Source organism: Saccoglossus kowalevskii, chromosome 3, assembly GCF_978046115.1.
Source record: "Saccoglossus kowalevskii chromosome 3, keSacKowa6.1, whole genome shotgun sequence".
Lineage (NCBI taxonomy): Eukaryota > Metazoa > Hemichordata > Enteropneusta > Harrimaniidae > Saccoglossus > Saccoglossus kowalevskii.
Genome location: NC_140643.1, coordinates 34,566,433 through 34,590,007, shown reverse-complemented (window position 1 = coordinate 34,590,007; position 23,575 = coordinate 34,566,433). Strand labels below are relative to the sequence as shown.

The window sequence follows — 23,575 nt, the reverse complement described above, 5'->3', positions numbered from 1 at the left end:
ATGGGGTGTCTCACTTAGACAAACTCGACGATAATATCAAAAAAAAAAAACGAAAAATGAGATGTGACATATCTTTAAAAACTGTTAGACGCAAATAACATTGGCGAAAAATGTCGCTCCTTTATGCTAATTTGCATTTCACGTATCAGTGAAAACAGTACGTATACGTTCAGGGCGGTGATATAGCATCCTTTGATATAAAAAACTAGTACCTTCGAACAACAAATACAAGGGACGGCTCAGTTTTGATGACCAGTGGTGGGCCGGCAAAATCTAAATGATTCTGTTTATCCTGTTAAAAACACAAGTTTAATTTCTAGAAATTTCAAAATTTTTGGATGATTGCGAGAATTTATTTTCACTGGAGCATTTGTAGTGAACCCTGGCCCACATATGAGCGTGAATGAGATGGTCAGTTATATTGTCATTATCCTTCATAGGGCCAGATATCTTGTTTACCCTGGTATGCCCATCCATTTATGACAGTAACGTTATACGTATGCTGGTTGCCTAGTTACATTATCAGTCACTGTGCAGATATAGAACGGCAATACACCCTGAAGAGGGCAGCATATAGATGCAATAGAATAACTTATTTGTTCGGAACTTTGAAACCTAGACCAACATAAATAACCAAACTGCCATATCTACGGCGAGGCAGTAATTGAAAAATTGATCGAAAGATTGTGAACAAACTTGCGCTCTTTCTGTAAAGACTGTTAAATATTTATAAAAATGATAGTCGTTGATAGAATCAAGGAAGTGGATATTTGAACCACAAAATCCATATTTTCTAAAATAACACTTACTTAATGACTGAAAACTATATTGTATCAAATCAGTATCTGATGTACCAGTGTGGGTAAAGGTAACAGCAATGTCTGTATTAGTCATCTTCCGCTTTATTTACTGATTATACGAGATTAGAGCGCTCCCCAGTAGACGTCAGCAAACTCCGTGACGTCAGACACTGGACTACTCACAGTATATCAATCGTTACTAAAACAAATGATTTATTATAACAGTGTATAAAACAATTTTGCGTTCAACGATTTCACAGTAAAATTCTTGAACGAGTGGAATATTCAGTTCGAACATTACAATTATACTGTAGTATCAAAATATAGCTAGCTTTGAAATCACGCATAAACATTTGGCTAGTACAGTATAATACGTTATTGTTCCCAGTCTACATTTACCATCTCGACAATTGGCGTAAGCGACCGGGATCTTGACCACCAACAATAAACTTTGTGGTTTATGGGTTTTACCGACAATGTGAGGGTGCATTAACTTAAAACATGCAACTACAAAACATGCATATACCGTTGAGTTATACCTATACATACAAATAAGCCACATTCATTATATGAAGGAATTGTGAATTACCTGAAACTAATGGAGAATCTTGCTCCCAAATAAGTGCTGAAAACCACTTCCGTATAAATATACACACGTGCTTATCGAAACATTATTATAATAATTTCATTTAACAAGAACACGCTGCGCAAAATTATATTTATGTATGTAACTCGACCAACTGTGAATGATGTAATAACGTTTATTCGAGCAGAACAAAACAACATGCAGTTATCGCGAGTCGGAAATGTGCAAAAATTTAATTAACTAGTAATTGGAAAATCAAAAATATATAATTTAAATATACTTCTATATTAGTATGAGATCCCGCAGACTCAATGCTCAATTCATACCTAAAACAACAGCGAAACAATAGCCGTTTGTAGTCTGTTTTTCAAGGGTCTGAGTAATGACGCATTGTCACGCATCCATATGAACATGTAACGACGCTATGTGGGATGCGATGTACCTGGAGTACAATGTGTAAACACTAAACATACACAAAGGAAGTGGTCTGTCTTTGTTTGTACGTACGTGATTCATAGAACCGCATCCTCAACATTAACATTACGTCACGTAGTTGACAGGAAGTGCAATAAACCGTGAACAAAACATTTCTGCAATCGGAGTAAGACAATGCTCCGTCTAAATTTGCATACAACGCTAGCAGACCGTACGCTTGGGTAAAGATAAACGATCTAGTATCTCAGATACCCCTGACCCCTCGATGAGACGACAGGGCTCGACCATATAACCAAGCGCATATATAGGCGTACCTGCGCAGTTTTATTCATACATCGGCAGAGTCCAAGGTTGAGCAACGCCTTACAGTGTCTCAATCACCTACAATGGAGGTGTTCTACATCGTTTGTGCAGTACTGTTTCTTTCTACTTATACATTAGGTGAGTTAATAATTTAAATCGGGATGCGAGATTTTGGCACGACGGATTAGCCTGGTGTGAGTAGTGACGATTAGCTATGAGTTAGAACCAGGTCAATTTTTTGACCATGGAGGTAAACTGCACCTCTATAGTTTGGCCATGAACCAATGTTTACAAACCTTTGACATTTATTTCACTATCAATGCTGCACTCAATATATGTAAATTGTTGTGCACTTCTTAATTGATCTGCGACGGATTAAACTAAGCTATCACTGAGATCAGAGTCTGGACATTTCTCCTTGATCGTTTGATCTTATGCAACGGGCTGCCACCGAGTTGTCCGTGGATATCGTTACAGCCTTGTTTACAATTATCTTATCAAATCAACCACATTGTTATCTTGTACTCCCACGTGCTTACCAAAAACGACCAGTATCAATCATTATGTCAGTTCTTTCTTAAAGCCAGTAGGTTTCAAAACAATAAATCTGTCTTATTGTTGCGGTGGAGGCCACCGGGTTGGTGTTTAGTGGGACCTCTCCGACCTTGCCCAAAGCGAGGTGTCGTTGATAACTTACCGGTATTTACTCAGAAAGCGTAATTTTACCTTTTACTATATTTGTTCTCTGCTATAAAACCCAACTAACATGTTCTTAACTTGTTCACAACATAAAACCTAATAAATAGCACTACAAAACTAGAACATCCCGTTACGAATTATACGGTTAGCATAGCAACGGTCAACATGTTTGGAATTGTTGTTCATCTTCTAGGTTATGCGGACAATGAGCTTCCTTTGAACTTTGATCTCACACTGTTGTACTAGTATATGGACAAACGAATTTTTCATGCAAAACAGTGGAAATTTTGAATGTATATCATTCAATGTTTTATTGTTCAAGTGCATATGTAATTCTATTATGAAATTTCAATTTGACAAATTCAATCCATCTCTTTACGGCCTATATTACGCAAGGTGATAATCCTATGGTACGTGTCACTTCCTATGTGCACAACTTCCTTTGTCGTAGAATACAAAGGGCCGAGTATTGTCTAAACATGGACGTACTTGTTAGTACGTCCATGCACAGGATAGAGGGACTGTGGTCCATGGAAGGTATTAACGGATACCTTCCATGGTACGTCCATGGAAGGTACTAGTACCTGTAGACACTAGTACCTTCCATGGTCTAAGTGAACAGACTGATAACAACGTCTATTATTTGAAGCGTCAATCTGGATACAAAAAATACTTGTAATCAACAGTACCAATACTGTGTCCATTTTTAGTTATCCGAGTATAACCCCCATTAGACCAAAACTATCCTCGAATGTGACAAAATATCTGATTCGCTAGTCTCTGAATTCGTGATGATGTGCATGATAGGGTTGCGAACTGCAGTGTGTTCTCACCACTTTCATTTATACTGTATCAGTCCGAGATTACATGATATGTTGTCATGATCGAAAGGTTGCTTTGCTATTCGGGATTTGTTTTAGATAATCGCAAATCATGCACTTTCTACGCATTTCAAACAATTCTCTCCATGCGTCAGCATATTTCTTGACTTTTAATGTGCGAGTGCTGACATGTAGTTTACTTCATTTACTTCCACTCAGCACAAGTTCCCGCCCCGAGAGACGTAGTCGCCAGGGCACACACTTTAAACAAAGTCAGTCTAACATGGCGAGACCCAGATTTACCAGAAGGCGCAATGACGCCACCAAGCGGTAGAATTTACCGAATCAGCTACAGAGCTACGCACCCGTGGCAGACCAGGTAAGACCATACGATTAGTTCTCGAATACATTATGTATACTTTTTTTTCTGAACTAGAAATTCGAAAAGTAACAATTTTATGATTTGCTATGTTAATTTCATTTACACAATTTCGTTTCATTGCAGTTTTCAGGAGGTAGAAGCAGACGAGGCATGGGCATCTGTCAACAATTTATCGCCTTTCACTCGATATGAGTTTCTAGTAACTATAGAACAAGATGGCCGACGTGGATCTCAAAGCGAGGCTACTGCTGTCACCACTGTCGTCATTGGAGGTAAGGGGTGAACCATTTTGAAATCATAGAAAATAAAAGTCGGAAAACATACAAAGAAATCCTTTTTTTTCTCATAAACTTGTGTGGAGCGAGACTTATAATAATGGCGATCGGATATTTTTTCAGCCCGAGGAGCGCCAACATCGACGGCTTCCATTAATAAAGTCGAAGAATATGGCGGTGTCACTGGGGTCAATGTATTGGTACGATGGACAACAAAAGACGACCCAGATAATGAGTATACAGGTAAGATGATTTAGAGTAGCATACATCTATCTATAAACATTAAACTAGCATACAGAGTTGCACTAAAATATGCGCAAATAACGTTGCTATAGATTAGGAGTTAACAAGTTGGAGTTGAAATGGCGCAGCGGTGTTTTGGGGATGTTTGAAATACAATAATTGTTGTAAATGAAAAATAAATAAATAATGTGATTAAAAATGCCACCAGGCATAATAAATAAATAACATATTCCCCAAATTCCTTAATGTTGTCATATGATTGATGATTCGTATGTTTTGCAACTTAAAACCGATCTTCTGTGTAATAAAACCGGAAAATAATTGTCGATCATCATCATCATGCATACATTACTGCTGACGCCAACATTCGAATATATTTATGGTTTTACAATACATTTCTTGGAAAATGTTATTAATTTTTATTAATTCCTATATTTCTGGTAAATTGCATTTTTTAAAACTATATATGCGTAATTACACCGAATATATATACCGGTAGTACAATATAGTGTATCTGGTTACCAGAATTTACAAAAACTATAAAAAATATCAACGGCTCCAAAAATCCCTCTATTCCTCAATCGCGAGAAGGTAAACTGGTGGCGGCAATCGGTGTTCGCCGTAAATAAGTGTAGATTTATCGACATATTTATTGATTAAAATAATGATTATTTTTAAAAGTGGTTTACCGGATCAAATAAATCGACGTGACTAGGTTCGAATAGTTGTCAGATACTTCCTCTCGTCTTTAGATCTGTGAAAATTAGTGCAGGCAACACCTTGTGACTGAGAAGTGTTGTGAGGCGTAGCCCGAAACAACTCCGATGTCCTGTGGTGTTAGATACTCATATAATAAACACAGTTTAATTTAATTTGAATTACTAGGCTAGGTCAACATAATTTCACTGTCTACAAATCATTTTCCACCATCCGTTGACACTGACCTCTCAGAAGCCAGGATCACACCTGTCCTACGTCCCCACTCATTAAAACAACTTCACCCTCTCAAACAACACACTGAAACTTTCAGGCCAGCTGCTTTTTTTGAATTTGGAAAATTATGGCTAGTAACAGCTGCAGTGCGGTCGCTAATTGGGTGCTTGCTCTGTCATTCGCTTGACCGGTGTATACAACTTGAAATAACCTGATTATCCAGGGCCAAGACATCAAGTTGCATGATAGTTTTCGTATGGATATTCTCAAGTGCGTATTTGTGGTCTGTAACACGGGCATGTAGAAGTAAATAAGTTGTTTACGTGATGACACTCACAAGCTATGCTATAAACAGATAAAATAGCGTTAGCGAACCAGAAACAGACTCACTCACTATAAAATTGAATACCAACCACTATCCATTAATAATTTAAATTATACTGTTATTATTCCTATATTCTAGGTCACATAATATTTTACACGCACTCCGAAGCGCCCGAATTTAAAGAATCATACATGTCCTGGGCAATTAAAAGAATGGACGGCAAAGATAACAGAGCTGTCATTGAAGAACTGAATCCCGAGTCTATGTATGGTTTTCTAGTGCAGCCATTTAATGCCAATGGCGGCGGACCCGTATCTATGATATATTGGTACACAACACCAAAGCGTGACGCAGGTACAAATATTTCACATCGATGACGTCATATATACTGATATTTCATTATATTGAGAATCCATCAATCGAAAACAATTTTTGAAGACAGGTGTTAAAATATGTGAGGGTATTTTTTATGGTAAACTATAATATTTATATGACATTCTTGTGTATCATATTGTTATTACTCTCACTACCTAGTAGCCCACATGCTGTAGGGAGGAATACTCAATTCCTTGTTATCTGTTATATGTAGGAGGCATTGTAAGACCAGGTGGTCTTGGTATTGGAGAGAAAGCCACGAATAGAAAATGTCCACCTGGAGTTCGTCAGGTGAAATGCGCAGTTGATCCTTGTGAGAATACACAGTGTTCCCATTATCGATGCGAACCGAATTACTGCGGAAGATGCAGTGCTGTTTACTTCGACGTATTTGGCAACGAAGCCCAGTGCGAGTCACAAGGTCATCATAAGTATATATCGGTTAAATGTATTCGATATTAAAATCAACGAAGAGTAAATAAACGAATGGTATTTGGAACACTAGTAATCACACTTCAATTATGTGGAAAACATAAGCATTGCGTATTTTGTGAAATATCCTTATTTGGACACATCCCACTCAGTGACGTAGTGCTTTGTGTTCACTTCTCTTGTCGTATATTCTCCTTTCAGCTACTTTACATGGATGTGCTCCTAATGTACAACTTTCACAATGTGAGGTCGATCCGTGCGAGGAAAGCACGTGTCCCAAATATCCGAATGCGCTGTGCAGGGCTAATTACTGTGGAGGATGTTTTGCCGACTTTTACGACATTTATGGATCGAAAATCGAAGATTGTAGGTTGGGCGGTAAGTTGAAACATACACAAATGGTGTTAGTGGTTTATCTATTTGGTGCAGAAACAATTTGTTACTCCTACGAAACCGCAAGGAGCGAACCTGGACTGGCCTTATTTTCAAATTATATAATTATTGCAGGGGATACAGAATTGGATGAATACTATGGATGTCCACCTGATGTGCCTGTAGTGGCGTGCAAACTGGACCCATGCCTCGTATCGACTTGCCCTCGTTACCCTCGAGCTCGTTGTAAATTCACCTTCTGTGGGGAGTGTAAAGCGGAGTTTTACAACAACGATGGCGCTATTGTAGACTGTGGCAATACAGGTGAGTTTTTAGGAGGGGCACGGGTGAATAAGACCAAAAATATCGATCTCATATTGACCCAGACTGACGAAAAGTCGATTGAGAGTAAAGGTAGAATAAAGGTGCGTATACTAGCAGATGACACAATATATACGAGCTATACTGGTAAACGATAGTATCGGAGTGCGTTAGGCGATCGCAGGGTATACGAATCTTAGTAGATTTATGACCTTATTTGGGGTTAGTATTTTTGCTAAATTAGAGTAATATATTGAACGTATAAATCGATTACGCAACAAAGCTACGAAATCAGAAAATAAAGTTTAATCAAATAAACACTGTACGTATATAATACCAGCGCATGTGTTTAAATTGTCGCAGTTCTTAACTTTAGCATTAAGTCAATAATTTGCTATGCGTTTTAGATACCGGCGCTGAATGTCCACCGGGAGTACCAGTTGTGAGTTGTATCATTAACCCATGTCAAGATGCCCGTTGTCCTGCAGACCGAACAGCAGTATGCAAAGAAAACTATTGTGGTGGCTGTATTGCTGAATTTTTCGATACTTCTGGTAATAAAGTCAACTGTGAAGTGGAGGGTAAGTCTTTTCTAAGTATTTATTTAAAAAAACAGTTGCATTAAATAAATTCTTCCAATTTAAGTATGATTGGTCGGTTCGTTCCTGTCTTGTAAAACTTTGTTATTCGTGTGTTTTTGATAGAAAAACCAGGCACATGCCCCGTTGTACAAGACTCCTCTGAGGCCGTTGGTTTGTGTGTGGAACTCTGTATAAGTGACAGTGATTGTGCCGGTAGTGATAAATGCTGTTCAAACGGATGTGGTCATGTTTGTCGACCACCTAAAAAAGGCAAGGACAATTCCTATTTTGTTTCATGAATTAATATCTAACCATGGAGGTCTGTTTATACCTTAATGATCTAACAAAACATGCAGATAACAAAATCAATTAACACTGACCATAATACGCTATTCTCTTAATCCAGTGGAGAAAGAGGGTTCGTGTCCAGCGACAGATGTGGCCTACGGGTTCATTGGTTACTGTGCCGAATATTGTTCTTTAGACGACGACTGTCCCGGAGAACAGAAATGTTGTTCCAATGGATGTGGCCATGTGTGTATACCTCCAGCAGAGGAACCGAACGTTAAAGGTTTTTCCTTTATTAAAATATTAATATTTTTAAAATTCATTATATCAAATATGACGAAATATCATATAAATGTAGCTTTACATGGTGGTGGTTGTCGCATCGTATGCAACATAAAGAGTGTAAAGAGTGTAAAAATAATGTTTTACACGACACCCGAGTACATCAGAGTACAGATATATGTCCTCACAGCGATAACATATTCATATTGTTACAGAAAAACCAGGCAACTGTCCTGCAAGTACTAGTGTACTGGGCGGTATATGTGCTGAGATGTGTAACATCGACCAAGACTGCCCAGATGATCAGAAATGCTGTTCCAATGGATGTGGACATGACTGTATGTCGCCAGTTACTACAGGTGAATATACGCTACGAATAATACACAAAATAGGCATGTGCCGTGATTTGATTGTATGTTCAAAAAAATGAAAGCTAATGAGCGTTTGTGCATTTCATTGAAACGAATATTGTGCGCATCCCTTTCTAGCCTACATATATACATTGCGCATAATTAAGTATTAACACACTTATTCGGTCATTTATTCCTATTTACTGTTCATACTGTTAATACGACAGGTCTTTGTGAAAGTGTTCGTGACCTGTGTCTTGGTGGCAGATGTATCAATACAGCATCCGGTGGGTATACGTGTATCTGTCCAGCTGGAACTCAGTTATCGCGAGAACGAACATCGTGTGAAGGTATATATTAAAGCGAGGGAGTCGTCATCTGCGCATATGTCAGATGGCCCACAGTCCCTCTATCATATAGAGGGACTGTGGATGGCCATAGCGTGTCCTTGTTCACAAACAAGCGTCTACCCATGAGTCTCTGCGTTTTTAACGTTTGTTATCGTCACTTGGGACTCAATTCTTGCGCATGTGCAGGTGACGACCCTCCCGCTTTAACAACTAAACATTTACTACTAGTATACACAAATATTTATTACTTTACACAGCATGTCAGTACTCACTAATGTAGTATATAATGCTATAATACATCAAGTCATTTTCCATTGGTTGATTACGGCTAATGCTATTGTGCTACTAATGCAATAAATGTTTGTTCAATTTGTTTGCAGAAATAAGACAACCAGAATCAGAACCACCTTGTCACACTGAATTGCGAGCTGTTCCATATCCTTATCCATTAGGTAACGTTTTTTCACTGTATAATCATTTTGTTTATCACGTGAATAAACACATACTTTATGGAGATATACTAATTTTCACTCTGTCTATTCAGGTATATTCCTTCCTTCATGTCGCGATGATGGGTACTATGAGAAACATCAATGTCACACAAGTACCGGTTATTGTTGGTGTTCAAGCAAGGAAGGTGTAGAAGTTGATGGGACTAGAGTTCGAGGAGAAGCAAAATGCGGTGAGTGATTTGAGGTTTTCATTATAATTCTTATTTATAGTTGTTGTCTATCGCAAATATGGAAGGCAATACGGTAAACGCATACATTATTCACTGTTTTTTATTTTCACTATTTACTATATAAAAAGAACTACGTTTCTTTGCCAAATTCGTGAACTTAAAAACCCAATTAAATGACCCAAAACATCAAAATAGTGAAAAAAAGCCAGTGAAAATAAATGGGCTTACTCGTTCATGCAATTTATATTTATTTTTCGAGAATTTTTCATCGGAGTCGCAACAGACTACAATCAAGTCTACCAGAAATGTTTTAATAATATAACAATATAAATAGTATGTAATTAAATATTTATATAAACAATGTTAATATTAATACTAATTTTACTGGCTGATATTTCGGTATTGCAGATAAAGATGGAGAGTGTCCCGCAAGAAAACCTGGGGAATTTGGCGCATGCGTTGAAGCGTGTACATATGATCATGACTGTCCAGGAACTTCAAAATGTTGCTCTAACGGGTGTGGCCTTAGCTGCGTGGAAATAGAAACAGGTAATCGATTGATTCTGGAAAACTAATGATATATAACATGTTGTTTATAAGTTAATGATTTCCGATTTCAGATCGATTAACATACTGAAATGTCTAACATAACTCCATTGAGTCCTAGTGTTGAATATTGTAGTATTTGTCTATTTTCCTTGCAGAAACTGAAGAATTAGATCAACCACCTTGTCATGCTGAACTACGTGCCATTCAACAACCATATCCACCAGGTAAGGTAGATTTGTCATAATTCGTAAGGCGTGGGGCTAACTTAGTAAATAATTACTTGGCTAAATAAAAATATTGTATTAGTTCATCAACAGCAATGCCTTTTTTATCATTAACTCCTTCTGTCTTCTGTTTGATAATTTACACTGTAATCCACCATGTTGTTTTTAGGTACGTTTCTCCCATCTTGTCGTGAAGATGGATACTACGAGAAACATCAATGTTACACAAGTACCGGTTATTGTTGGTGTGCAAGCAAGGACGGAACAGAAGTTGATGGGACTAGGGTTCGTGGGAGCGCAAATTGTGGTAGGTATAGTACGTTGAGGATATGCTATACACTATGCGGAGAGTATCTAACGTGTATATATCATGTTTTATAATTTCACGTTAGAACGCGTTATTTCTCATTAAATTGATTGCATTTCAGATAAACCCGGTACATGTCCCGCTGTACAGTCAGGATTGGTTGGAACATGCGTGGAGGAGTGTAGTTATGATTACGATTGCGCAGATAGCAAGAAGTGTTGCTACAATGGATGCGGTCACACATGTGTAGCCATAGAATCAGGTAAAAAAAAACCTAGTCGAACAACAGTATCTGTGGCAATATACGACTACTGTATATCCACAAACACTTTAACTAATTTGTGACCTCAGATCCTGTTGATCATTAGAATCTTCCCTTGAATCTTTGAAAGTGCTGCAGTTTACTGTAAAATACTTTATTTTCGTTTGGAATTTATTTTTGCTGAAGGAATGATTCAGTGAAAATAAAATCCAGCGAATATACCTTTTTTCCTATATTTTACATTCAACTCGACAAAAATCAGTGAAAATAAATCCCGTACAAAACACCCAAAAAGTCTTTTTTACATTACGCAAAAGTTTCAGTTCTCTTGCATCTTCAACATCGTAGTCAACAATATTTATATTCCCGTATACGACAATTGCACTACATATTTTCAAACACCATATTCTCTGTTTCACAGAACCTCAAAGAGATGAAACTCCTTGTTATTCTGAGGTGCGATCAATACCATACCCATACGCACCAGGTAAATATAACCCCTCTATTACAACTTGATCACCTAACGAGTGTATATACTATTGTATGCGGGTATTACGGTATATCTCAAGAATGTCGGTGTCCTTCTTTAACTGTATCCTGATTTACTTGCTCGATGTTTTTGCAATCACGTGACAATGCGATGCTCATGAATATTAACATTAATTTAATTTTTCCCACAACGGTGTTTGACAGTGTTATGAAAACCTGTCCGTTTGTATTCGAATATTATTTGGCGAACAGAAACCTACTACATGTACCAATTTTCTAACGCACTTCTAAGGAAAATGGGAACGAGGTGCACACAGAAATATTGTTGTGTTAAAATGCGGTACCGTTCAGTTAGTCCATAGTAACGTGTGCATAATGTAATTACCTGTAAATGTTGTCATGCCAGGTGTTTTGGTTCCAAGATGCCGTGGAGATGGCTATTACGAGAAAGAACAATGTCACGCAAGTACTGGACAATGCTGGTGTGTCAATGTCAATGGTGAAGAAGCGGACGGGACGCGTGTTAGCGGTAGAGCAACCTGTGGTAGGTGGCTCAACTCTAGTAATATTGTGGTTTTTACTGTAATGCATTTGAATGAATTGTATCGACTGTCATACAACATGTTGATATTACAACTTCCATGCTAAGTACTGCTGATTTACTCTGGGGATCTCGTGTTTATTATAGACAAAGCCGGAACATGTCCAGCTCCACAGCCAGGAACGGTTGCAACATGCGATGAAGCCTGTAGCTATGATTATGATTGCGCACACAACGAGAAATGTTGCTCAAATGGATGTGGTAATACATGCATAGTTGTACAAACTGGTATGTACCCCGGTAGATTATATTACGATAACCCCCAATAATGATTATACACATTTATCACATGGAACACCCGGTATTCCCTCGGATTTTACCCCTCCCCCCAAAAAGCAGTTAATGCGTTTCGAGCTCAAATGGAAATGTTGCCTCATTTTTTTTAAATAATAGCATATAATATGTTATTATTTTGGCGCTAATAACACAATATACAAAGCAATGTAATGTTATTGTTTTTTTTGTAATGTTTGCTCTGACAGAAAAACTAGGAACATGCCCTTCAGTAGCTCCGGGAAGTGTTGGTACCTGTGTCGACTATTGCCAGTCGGACTTCGACTGCGCGGATAATGACAAATGCTGCTCGAACGGATGCGGCCACAGCTGCGTTGCTATGCAAGATAACACTAACCCAGGTGGAAGGGGTGGTAAGCTCAAATGTATAGTCTGCAGTTAATTTTCTAGTAAACTTCAATTATTGTATCAGTTCTAGGGTACCACAAGGTAATACAAAAATAAGGTAATTTTCATTTCAGGGTATCAACTTTCTGATGAGCCACCATGCATGGTCGAACTTCGCGACACTGAAATCAATTCAACTCCAGGTGAGAAAAGAAAAAAAATACAATTCTATCCAGCTTTGCCCTTCAAACTGTAGGTATATACATGTATATGGATACGGGACACAATCACCATTCTGAACACACCCATCCTTGTATATAACACGATACATGAATTTGAATGCAGTTACAACAACAAGAGAACTAATCAAATCAAACACAATCTTCATATTCAAAAAAAACAACAACATCCCCAATGTATTAACTCGGCATATGTTTACTTATGTAGACAATAATTATAGAATATTTTAATAGAATGAAAAATCAGTTAGTCTATACAAATGTTTTGTTATTTTACTTCAGTTTCGTGTAGTATTTCGTAACAAATGTAGAATAGTTACAATTAAGTTTCAATACAGACACTTTATTATTCAACCCGTCTTGTCTCAAAGTGGCCGCACATTACACTTTGATAAATACACATGCATGTACACTTTGATAAATATTATATCTCACTTTGTATTATGCATATTTGTATAGGAATGTTTAAACCTCGATGCAATGAAGCAGGGTTTTATACTAACGAACAATGTTGGGAAAGCAACAATATCTGCTGGTGTGTGACCAAGATGGGCAACGAAGTGGATGGAACAAGGGTTCGTGGAAGTGCTGACTGTGGTAAGTGAATATCCCATTCTTCCCGGTCATTGTCAAAATAGCAAATTAACTGTCCAGTCAAATCGCAATTGCCTAGTTATGTTATCCAACGTGTGCATATCTTTATAGACAAACCTGGTTCCTGTCCAGCCGTTACTGACGACACTGTAGGGACATGCGTTGAAGAGTGCTCATATGATCATGATTGTTTTGACGATCAGAAATGTTGTTCTAATGGCTGTGGTCATACATGTGTGACGATACCAGAACCGAAATCTGAAGAAGATAACCGGGGTTAGTCTCACTAATTATTACTATTATATTATATCAATAATAATAATAATAATAATAATAAAAAAAACATAGTTGAGACAGGAAAGAGCCAATACACAGTGTATTATTGAAAGACTACAATGAGGCGGTTAGAAAATGGAAATTAAATGCGTATATTATGAACGTTTTCTTCATGTGTTAATTAAGATGACCCATACGTAATAACGACATAAATAAATAACAATGAGGCAATAAGACGGAATAATTTATGAATGAGCAAATATCGAGGATACATCATTAGAATGCCGAAGTACAAAAAGTTTAGAACAGATTAAGCGAACTTCTTTGTATTGGGTCCGGTCAAACTCTGGGGGCTGTCATGATTTTTTTATAAGGGGACATGGTAGGATGAAAATACCCAGTGCAATACCACAATATTACGGCACGCTGTAACTTATGGCATTACGGTAACAGATGTACAATAATATATCTTACACTCACTATGTCACGTTCCATTTTTTCTAGAATCTTCTAATGAACCATGCAATGATGACCTCCGTGAAGCTTACAATGTACCAGGTATGCCTTATGTATTGTACCATGACGTCATACGTTTGTGAAGATGTTGGTTTGGGTGAAACCACTGATGCGCATGGATTTAAAAAAAAATTATACCGGCTGAATAATGGTGTATTGAAACAAAGTTACTGTATTTGGTTTAATGTAATATTCAAATATTTCAGGTTCATTCTTGCCTCGTTGTACGGCGGATGGATTCTATGAAAAGGAGCAATGTTGGCATGAAACTAGAGAATGTTGGTGTGTAAATAGGTTTGGTACTGAAGTATCTGGCACTAGGAAAGAAGGAAGAGCTAATTGTGGTATGTCAAATACGTATATTTTTATATTATGACAAGTAGCCAATTCAATGTACGTTTCTGAATAAAGTGTTCACCCCTATCACTTTATATATTTATATTATTGTAGATAAGAGCGGAGAATGTCCCGCAGTTGAAGACAATGGATTAGTTTGTGACGATGAATGTAGTTACGATTACGACTGTTCAGAAGATAGTAAATGTTGTTCTAATGGATGCGGCCGTGCCTGCATGGTAATGCCACAAGTCGAAGGTAACGCATGCATCTATCATGTCTGTCTCTCTATAACTGCAGTGAAGCAGGTAGTCTATTCAATAGATGTAAAAGATGCACGATTCTCATTCTTTATTATTTTTTATCTTCAATACTAATTTGTAATATGTAATCCTTTGGCTACTAGTTTGTCCAGCACAATTTTCTGTTTTCAGAAAATGTATACGTCAAACATCAAACACTTATGTATATAATCACTTACCATGATGCATTGGTATTGTTTTCAGTACGACCAGTCGAGAAAGCGGGTGAATGTCCAGTGGTCGCTGATGGCGTAGTTGGTACATGTGCTGAATATTGTTCTAATGATGGTGACTGTGGTGGAGATCATAAATGCTGCACTAATGGGTGTGGACATACCTGTGTGGCACCAGCTAGAGGTAACACGATCTATAATTGTGACGTTCATTTTGTATTAAGTAGCAATACGCCATGTGACATTGGCAGATATTTGCATATTTCTAGATGTAAGATATTGGCACAATATAAATCACCAATATAATGATTAACATATTTCCCACATTGCACGACCAGTTGAGAAACCAGGTGAATGTCCAGTGGTCGCTGATGGCTTAGTTGGTACATGTGCTGAGTATTGTTCTAATGATGGTGACTGTGGTGGAGATCATAAATGCTGCTCTAATGGGTGTGGACATACCTGTGTGGCACCAGCTAGAGGTAACACGATCTATAATTGTGACGTTCATTTTGTATTAAGTAGCAATACGCCATGTGACATTGGCAGATATTTGCATATTTCTAGATGTAAGATATTGGCACAATATAAATCACCAATATAATGATTAACATATTTCCCACATTGCACGACCAGTTGAGAAACCAGGTGAATGTCCAGTGGTCGCTGATGGCTTAGTTGGTACATGTGCTGAGTATTGTTCTAATGATGGTGACTGTGGTGGAGATCATAAATGCTGCTCTAATGGGTGTGGACATACCTGTGTGGCACCAGCTAGAGGTAACACGATCTATAATTGTGACGTTCATTTTGTATTAAGTAGCAATACGCCATGTGACATTGGCAGATATTTGCATATTTCTAGATGTAAGATATTGGCACAATATAAATCACCAATATAATGATTAACATATTTCCCACATTGCACGACCAGTTGAGAAACCAGGTGAATGTCCAGTGGTCGCTGATGGCTTAGTTGGTACATGTGCTGAATATTGTTCTAATGATGGTGACTGTGGTGGAGATCATAAATGCTGCTCTAATGGGTGTGGACATACATGTGTAGCACCAGCCAAACGTAATAACAACTATTTTGTGGTCTTCATACTTTTTAAAGTAGCAATATCTGTAAAATATGCGAAACGTCTTATAACGCCATGTGACATTGGCAGATATCTGCATATTCCTAGATGTAAGGTATTGTCACAGTGTTAAATCACCAAGTTAATGATTAACATATTTCCCACATAGCACGACCAGTTGAGAAACCAGGTGAATGTCCAGTGGTCGCTGATGGCGTAGTTGGTACATGTGCTGAATATTGTTTTAATGATGGTGACTGTGGTGGAGATCATAAATGCTGCTCTAATGGCTGTGGACACACCTGTGTGGCACCAGCTAGAGGTAACACGATCTATAATTGTGACGTTCATTTTGTTTAAATACTTGTAACATATACGAAACGTTTTATAACGCCATGTGACATTGGCAGATATTTGCATATTTCTAGATGTAAGATATCGGCACAATGTAAATCATCAATATAATGATTAACCCATTTCCCGCATAGCACGACCAGTCGAGAAACCAGGTGAATGTCCAGTGGTTGCTGATGGCGTAGTTGGTACATGTGCTGAATATTGTTCTAATGATGGTGACTGTGGTGGAGATCATAAATGCTGCTCTAATGGCTGTGGACACACCTGTGTGGCACCAGCTAGAGGTAACACGATCTATAATTGTGACGTTCATTTTGTTTAAATACTTGTAACATATACGAAACGTTTTATAACGCCATGTGACATTGGCAGATATTTGCATATTTCTAAATGTAAGATATCGGCACAATGTAAATCATCAATATAATGATTAACCCATTTCCCGCATAGCACGACCAGTCGAGAAACCAGGTGAATGTCCAGTGGTCGCTGATGGCGTAGTTGGTACATGTGCTGAGTATTGTTCTAATGATGGTGACTGTGGTGGAGATCATAAATGCTGCTCTAATGGGTGTGGACATACCTGTGTGGCACCAGCTAGAGGTAACACGATCTATAATTGTGACGTTCATTTTGTATTAAGTAGCAATACGCCATGTGACATTGGCAGATATTTGCATATTTCTAGATGTAAGATATTGGCACAATATAAATCACCAATATAATGATTAACATATTTCCCACATTGCACGACCAGTTGAGAAACCAGGTGAATGTCCAGTGGTCGCTGATGGCTTAGTTGGTACATGTGCTGAGTATTGTTCTAATGATGGTGACTGTGGTGGAGATCATAAATGCTGCTCTAATGGGTGTGGACATACCTGTGTGGCACCAGCTAGAGGTAACACGATCTATAATTGTGACGTTCATTTTGTATTAAGTAGCAATACGCCATGTGACATTGGCAGATATTTGCATATTTCTAGATGTAAGATATTGGCACAATATAAATCACCAATATAATGATTAACATATTTCCCACATTGCACGACCAGTTGAGAAACCAGGTGAATGTCCAGTGGTCGCTGATGGCTTAGTTGGTACATGTGCTGAGTATTGTTCTAATGATGGTGACTGTGGTGGAGATCATAAATGCTGCTCTAATGGGTGTGGACATACATGTGTAGCACCAGCCAAACGTAATAACAACTATTTTGTGGTCTTCATACTTTTTAAAGTAGCAATATCTGTAAAATATGCGAAACGTCTTATAACGCCATGTGACATTGGCAGATATCTGCATATTCCTAGATGTAAGGTATTGTCACAGTGTTAAATCACCAAGTTAATGATTAACATATTTCCCACATAGCACGACCAGTTGAGAAACCAGGTGAATGTCCAGTGGTCGCTGATGGCGTAGTTGGTACATGTGCTGAGTATTGTTTTAATGATGGTGACTGTGGTGGAGATCATAAATGCTGCTCTAATGGCTGTGGACACACCTGTGTGGCACCAGCTAGAGGTAACACGATCTATAATTGTGACGTTCATTTTGTTTAAATACTTGTAACATATACGAAACGTTTTATAACGCCATGTGACATTGGCAGATATTTGCATATTTCTAAATGTAAGATATCGGCACAATGTAAATCATCAATATAATGATTAACCCATTTTTCGCATAACACGACCAGTCGAGAAACCAGGTGAATGTCCAGTGGTGGCTGATGGCGTAGTTGGTACATGTGCTGAATATTGTTCTAATGATGGTGACTGTGGTGGAGATCATAAATGCTGCTCTAATGGCTGTGGACATACGTGTGTAGCACCAGCTAGAGGTAACACGATCTATAATTGTGACGTTCATTTTGTTTAAATACTTGTAACATATACGAAACGTTTTATAACGCCATGTGACATTGGCAGATATTTGCATATTTCTAAATGTAAGATATCGGCACAATGTAAATCATCAATATAATGATTAACCCATTTCCCGCATAGCACGACCAGTCGAGAAACCAGGTGAATGTCCAGTGGTCGCTGATGGCGTAGTTGGTACATGTGCTGAATATTGTTCTAATGATGGTGACTGTGGTGGAGATCATAAATGCTGCTCTAACGGCTGTGGACATACATGTGTAGCACCAGCCAAACGTAATAACAACTATTTTGTGGTCTTTATACTTTTTAAAGTAGCAATACTTGTAAAATATGCGAAACGTCTTATAACGCCCTGTTACATTGGCAGATATCTGCATATTCCTAGATGTAAGGTATTGTCACAGTGTTAAATCACCAAGTTAATGATCAACATATTTCCCACATAGCACGACCAGTTGAGAAACCAGGTGAATGTCCAGTGGTGGCTGATGGCGTAGTTGGTACATGTGCTGAATATTGTTCTAATGATGGTGACTGTGGTGGAGATCATAAATGCTGCTCTAACGGCTGTGGACATACATGTGTAGCACCAGCCAAACGTAATAACAACTATATTGTGGTCTTTATACTTTTTAAAGTAGCGATACTTGTAAAATATGCGAAACGTCTTATAACGCCCTGTTACATTGACAGATATTTGCATATTTATAGATATGAGATATTGGCACAATTTAAATCACTATGGTAATGATTAACATATTTCCCACATAGCACGACCAGTCGAGAAACCAGGTGAATGTCCAGTGGTCGCTGATGGCGTAGTTGGCACATGTGCTGAATATTGTTCTAATGATGGTGACTGTGGTGGAGATCATAAATGCTGCTCTAATGGCTGTGGACGTACGTGTGTAGCACCAGCAAGAGGTAATAACAATTTATATTATTACATTCATATTGTTTTATGTAGTAACGTATTACGACGCAATGATACAGTGTATATCACCACGTCAACATATTTCCCACATAGTACGCCCATATAAAAACAAACAGATGAATGTCCACTCGCTATAGAAAACGCAGTTGATATATATAAAATATATCTTATAAATGATCGTGACTGTGTCAGAGGTCATAAAAATGTTGGTCATATGTACCTGGCGTTAAGAAGTAGTAGTATTTGTTAAATACGCGAAACCACTTATAGTCCCATGCTGCATTCGCAGACATAGCATATTTTTAGACGTAATATTTGTGTAGAGTGTATGCATCAGGTTATTTGTTACATCAACATTTTCCCTACCTAGTACGTCCAGTAGAGAAAAAGGGGGAATGTCCAGTAGTTGAGGAAGGTACATTTGGTATATGTAGTGACTATTGTTCTAATGATGGTGACTGTGGTGGAGATCATAAATGCTGCTCTAATGGCTGTGGACATACGTGTGTAGCACCAGAAAGAGGTACATAAGAACAGTGAAAATCGGGAATTTGATCAGCAGTGGTAGTAAATTATGTGCTACTTTCTTACTAAATATTATTGTTAGATACTAATTGTACACTAGTAATAAGTGTATAATACATATTAAATGTATACACTAATGCATTTTTCATACAGCTCGTTCTGTTGAGAAAACAGGCCTAGCTGTAGAGAAAGGCCTTCCTGGGATATGTAAGTAATGGTTTAGTAGAATAATTTATTTTTTATTTCCAGATGAACCAGAACAGAAACCAGGCATTTGTCCTGCTGCACCAGAAGCTATAGCTGGATTTTGTGCTGATTTCTGTGATAGCGACATGGCTTGTTTTGGCGATGAAAAATGTTGTTCCACTGGTTGTGGGCACGTATGTCTTGCACCTGTGAAAGGTATTTCTTAAATACTACTTCAGAAATAAACATGACCTGGCCGTTCAGGAAATTTGTCATGCCCACATGTTACGCAAATACAAATTTTGAACAAAATGGCAGCCGTTTTATTAAATATCACTGTATGAGTGGGTACTGCATCTCTGATTGCATGGAAACAAATCGGGCTTTATAACCATATTTGGTAATGTTATCGAAATGCCTAGAACAGTTATATCAATAATTTCGACAGGAAATGAATTTGTTTACTATCACTATTCCTTGAGTTTGAATGGTATTCTATATTGAAGTGCGCATATTTATTAATTAATTCATCATATTTATTAATGTCATAAATACTCGCCCGTAACACATACTAATAATAAGTACTGATTACTGTCTAACAACAGAGAAAGAGGGAACTTGTCCAGCTGTTCGGCCCGGAGTTGCTGGTGTATGTACAGAGTTTTGTTCCACGGATAATGATTGTAACGGAAAATTTAAGTGTTGTTCCAATGGATGTGGCCATGTTTGTGTTCCACCATTCAGCCTGGGTGGGGGAATAGGAGGTAAGATTATAAAATGTTGAAATATATGTATAAGCAATGTAGTAACGTGGTGTTCATCCTACTCCATTTTTAGAGTTTACTAAAATGTCATCATGTATCATTTTAATTAGTGCTACAATGTTTTTATGCATTATTTTTACTAAATCTGTGTTCTTAATACCACGATCTTTATCTAGGTGGTGTTGATAAATCAGAACCTCCATGTCACAAAGAACTACGGGTTGTTGAAAGTAGAGGAAAACTGTTAGGTAAACGTAAATTATTTATGCTCTCGTTCGTGCTCTATATTAGATACGATTCTATTTCACTCTTAATGTATCAGTACATATGTTGACGTATAGTATTTTATTCATGATGTTATAGGGGCGTTCAAGCCTCGGTGCACGGATGAAGGTTATTATGAAAAGAAACAGTGCTGGGGAAGCACAGGACATTGCTGGTGTACAAACAAACATGGAGAGGAAGTTGACGGAACCAGGACAAGAGGATCTCTTGATTGTGGTAGGTCAATTTTACATTAGCACACATGTTTAAAAGTAAACTAAATGCTGTTTTGTACAGCTGTTTACGATGTCTATCAACTACATGTAATATACTATGTCGAAGACTTATTAATAATTTACTAAGAACGCTTTAAATAGAGATTTGTTCTATTGTTTTCTAGACAAACTTGGTACATGCCCAGCTGTGTCGAATGATGCCGTCGGTATTTGTGTGGAGTCATGTTCCTACGATCACGATTGTCCTGGCAACGACAAATGCTGTTCTAATGGATGTGGACATGTATGTCGTCCTGCTGGTAAGAAGGCATTCACTGATCCTGAAAGTATATATTTCCACTATTTTACAGGCAAAGTATCATATTGTTTCTATTTTTCTGTCTGTACTCATTCTGAGATATTTTCTGTATATTTGTACTTTTCTGTAGACCTTGAAAAAGAAGGAACGTGTCCAGTGATACAAAGTGGTTCAGGTGGTATATGTGTACAGGAATGCGCACATGATTATGAATGTGAAGGTGATAATAAGTGTTGCTCCAATGGGTGTGGCAACGTCTGCAGTCAAATACAAGACGGTATGTACATATGCATTGTATTATTGTTGACAATATGTCATACGTTTATAATAATCAGGTGTTTGCGACCAATTGCTCTAATTAGGTTTGTATCACTTCACCACTTGTTACTTAAGTAAATACATGTAACAATATTTGCTGTTGACATTATTACAGACACGCCTCTGGAACCGCCTTGTCGTGCAGATGTCCTCAAAGCCTATGCAGATTACACAGAAGGTAAGTTGTCTAGATTATAGCACAATTCATACACATCTCATGTGTTTCAGATATATGAAATATATCGAGGTCTGTAGATAACGTGTACAGTATATGGGAGAAGATATGTAAGAAATCGAGATAATTATAATTTACCCAGAAAGCTTGAATATAGACACTCTAACAAAATTCATCATATTTTCTGAAGAAAAAAAAATTCCTCAACGTTGATCGTTTCTGGCCAAAGATTTAACTGGCCGCGGGGGCGGGTACTTTAGGAGTGGGTGAGTCATTCAGCTTTTAAAGAAATTCCAGAAATGTGCTTCAATGACTAATTGTTATTGCTTGGTTTGAGCAGTGGCCATTGGCCAGTCTTGAGTGACTTCATCTTGAAATACGTCCAACTCGCGACGTAATTTCACGCGCTTCAGCGTTCCGTGATCATTTTTATTTTCCATTAGTAAATAGATAAACTTTTTACATCAGATGCGATCGTTCGCTATTGTTTAATATTACGTTTTATGCATTTATAGAAACGCAATACGAAGAATGGATTTCTGTTATATTTCATTATTATTTTTCACTCAAATCACTAAAAATAAAATGTTTTCTTTCCCTGAAGAAACGTTTATTCCATATTGCGACGATGATGGATATTACTTATCTGAGCAGTGCTGGCATACAAGCGGCGAATGTTGGTGTACCGACAGATACGGCAACGAACTAACAGGAAGTCGCACCAATGGAAGAGCTAACTGTACTTGAATTTTTCAACCTTGTCTCAAAATGTCTATGTAGAGTCATGTAATTCACCTTGAATTGCGTCATTTGGTCTATTGGGTGTAATAGTGCAACTTTTTAACTAATACTTAATAATCAGTGATCTCATGGATCACAAAACGCTTTTCTATCGATTTTATTTGTTATAACTTTTAGATTAACAGATTAAACGATCATTTAAAATTTGTATTTTATTTGTATAGTATTAGTATTTTATTTACACATATTTGCATACACATCATCTAACTTCATATCGAATGACATACCGATCCACGAGATTAGTATTAAAGTCTGATATAAGTTTTGGAGGAAACGAATATTCATAATACTGTGAATAAATCAATTAACCAAATGCTCTAGGACATTTGCTTGAAACCTTCGCTGTCTATACAGAGTCTACATTTAATTCTGGGGTTATAGATCCAGCCATTAGATTTGGATTGTAGATTTCAAAGCAAAA

The 23,575-nt window shown here is 37.6% G+C and overlaps 1 protein-coding gene across 5 annotated transcripts; it reads left to right on the top strand.

The window, feature by feature from the left end:
- The first annotated feature begins 3,820 nt into the window (after positions 1-3,820).
- LOC100371332 (uncharacterized) lies at positions 3,821-23,309 on the top strand. 5 transcript variants are annotated; one of them, XM_085497105.1, is made up of 51 exons: positions 3,821-4,023; positions 4,150-4,298; positions 4,425-4,544; positions 5,941-6,156; positions 6,392-6,598; positions 6,811-6,987; positions 7,117-7,305; positions 7,710-7,883; positions 8,007-8,153; positions 8,290-8,454; positions 8,669-8,812; positions 9,031-9,153; positions 9,534-9,605; positions 9,698-9,835; positions 10,244-10,384; positions 10,540-10,608; positions 10,778-10,915; positions 11,037-11,177; positions 11,599-11,664; positions 12,073-12,210; positions 12,355-12,495; positions 12,750-12,914; positions 13,023-13,091; positions 13,587-13,724; positions 13,833-13,997; positions 14,502-14,555; positions 14,720-14,857; positions 14,964-15,107; positions 15,356-15,508; positions 15,663-15,806; positions 15,961-16,104; positions 16,259-16,402; positions 16,576-16,728; positions 16,895-17,047; positions 17,214-17,366; positions 17,521-17,664; positions 17,819-17,962; positions 18,136-18,288; positions 18,464-18,607; positions 18,774-18,926; positions 19,100-19,252; positions 19,425-19,577; positions 19,958-20,110; positions 20,362-20,514; positions 20,904-21,062; positions 21,239-21,310; positions 21,426-21,563; positions 21,727-21,861; positions 21,991-22,137; positions 22,294-22,356; positions 22,958-23,309. In XM_085497105.1, exons 1-51 carry the CDS (start codon positions 3,959-3,961, stop codon positions 23,098-23,100), a joined length of 7,044 nt encoding a protein of 2,347 aa, XP_085353231.1. In that variant the 5' UTR covers positions 3,821-3,958; the 3' UTR covers positions 23,101-23,309. The 5 variants fall into 5 exon arrangements, with proteins under 5 accessions (XP_085353231.1, XP_085353233.1, XP_085353232.1 ...); XM_085497107.1 differs by lacking the exon at positions 16,259-16,402; XM_085497106.1 differs by lacking the exon at positions 17,819-17,962.
- Positions 23,310-23,575: the final 266 nt, after the last annotated feature.

Excerpts from the sequence above, each read along its gene's own strand:
- LOC100371332 (XM_085497105.1), top strand. The coding sequence starts at position 3,959 with ATGACGCCACCAAGCGGTAGAATTTACCGAATCAGCTACAGAGCTACG. Across the intron at positions 6,599-6,810 it reads AGCCCAGTGCGAGTCACAAG|CTACTTTACATGGATGTGCT; the intron begins GTCATCATAAGT and ends TTCTCCTTTCAG. Across the intron at positions 21,063-21,238 it reads CCTGGGTGGGGGAATAGGAG|GTGGTGTTGATAAATCAGAA; the intron begins GTAAGATTATAA and ends ATCTTTATCTAG.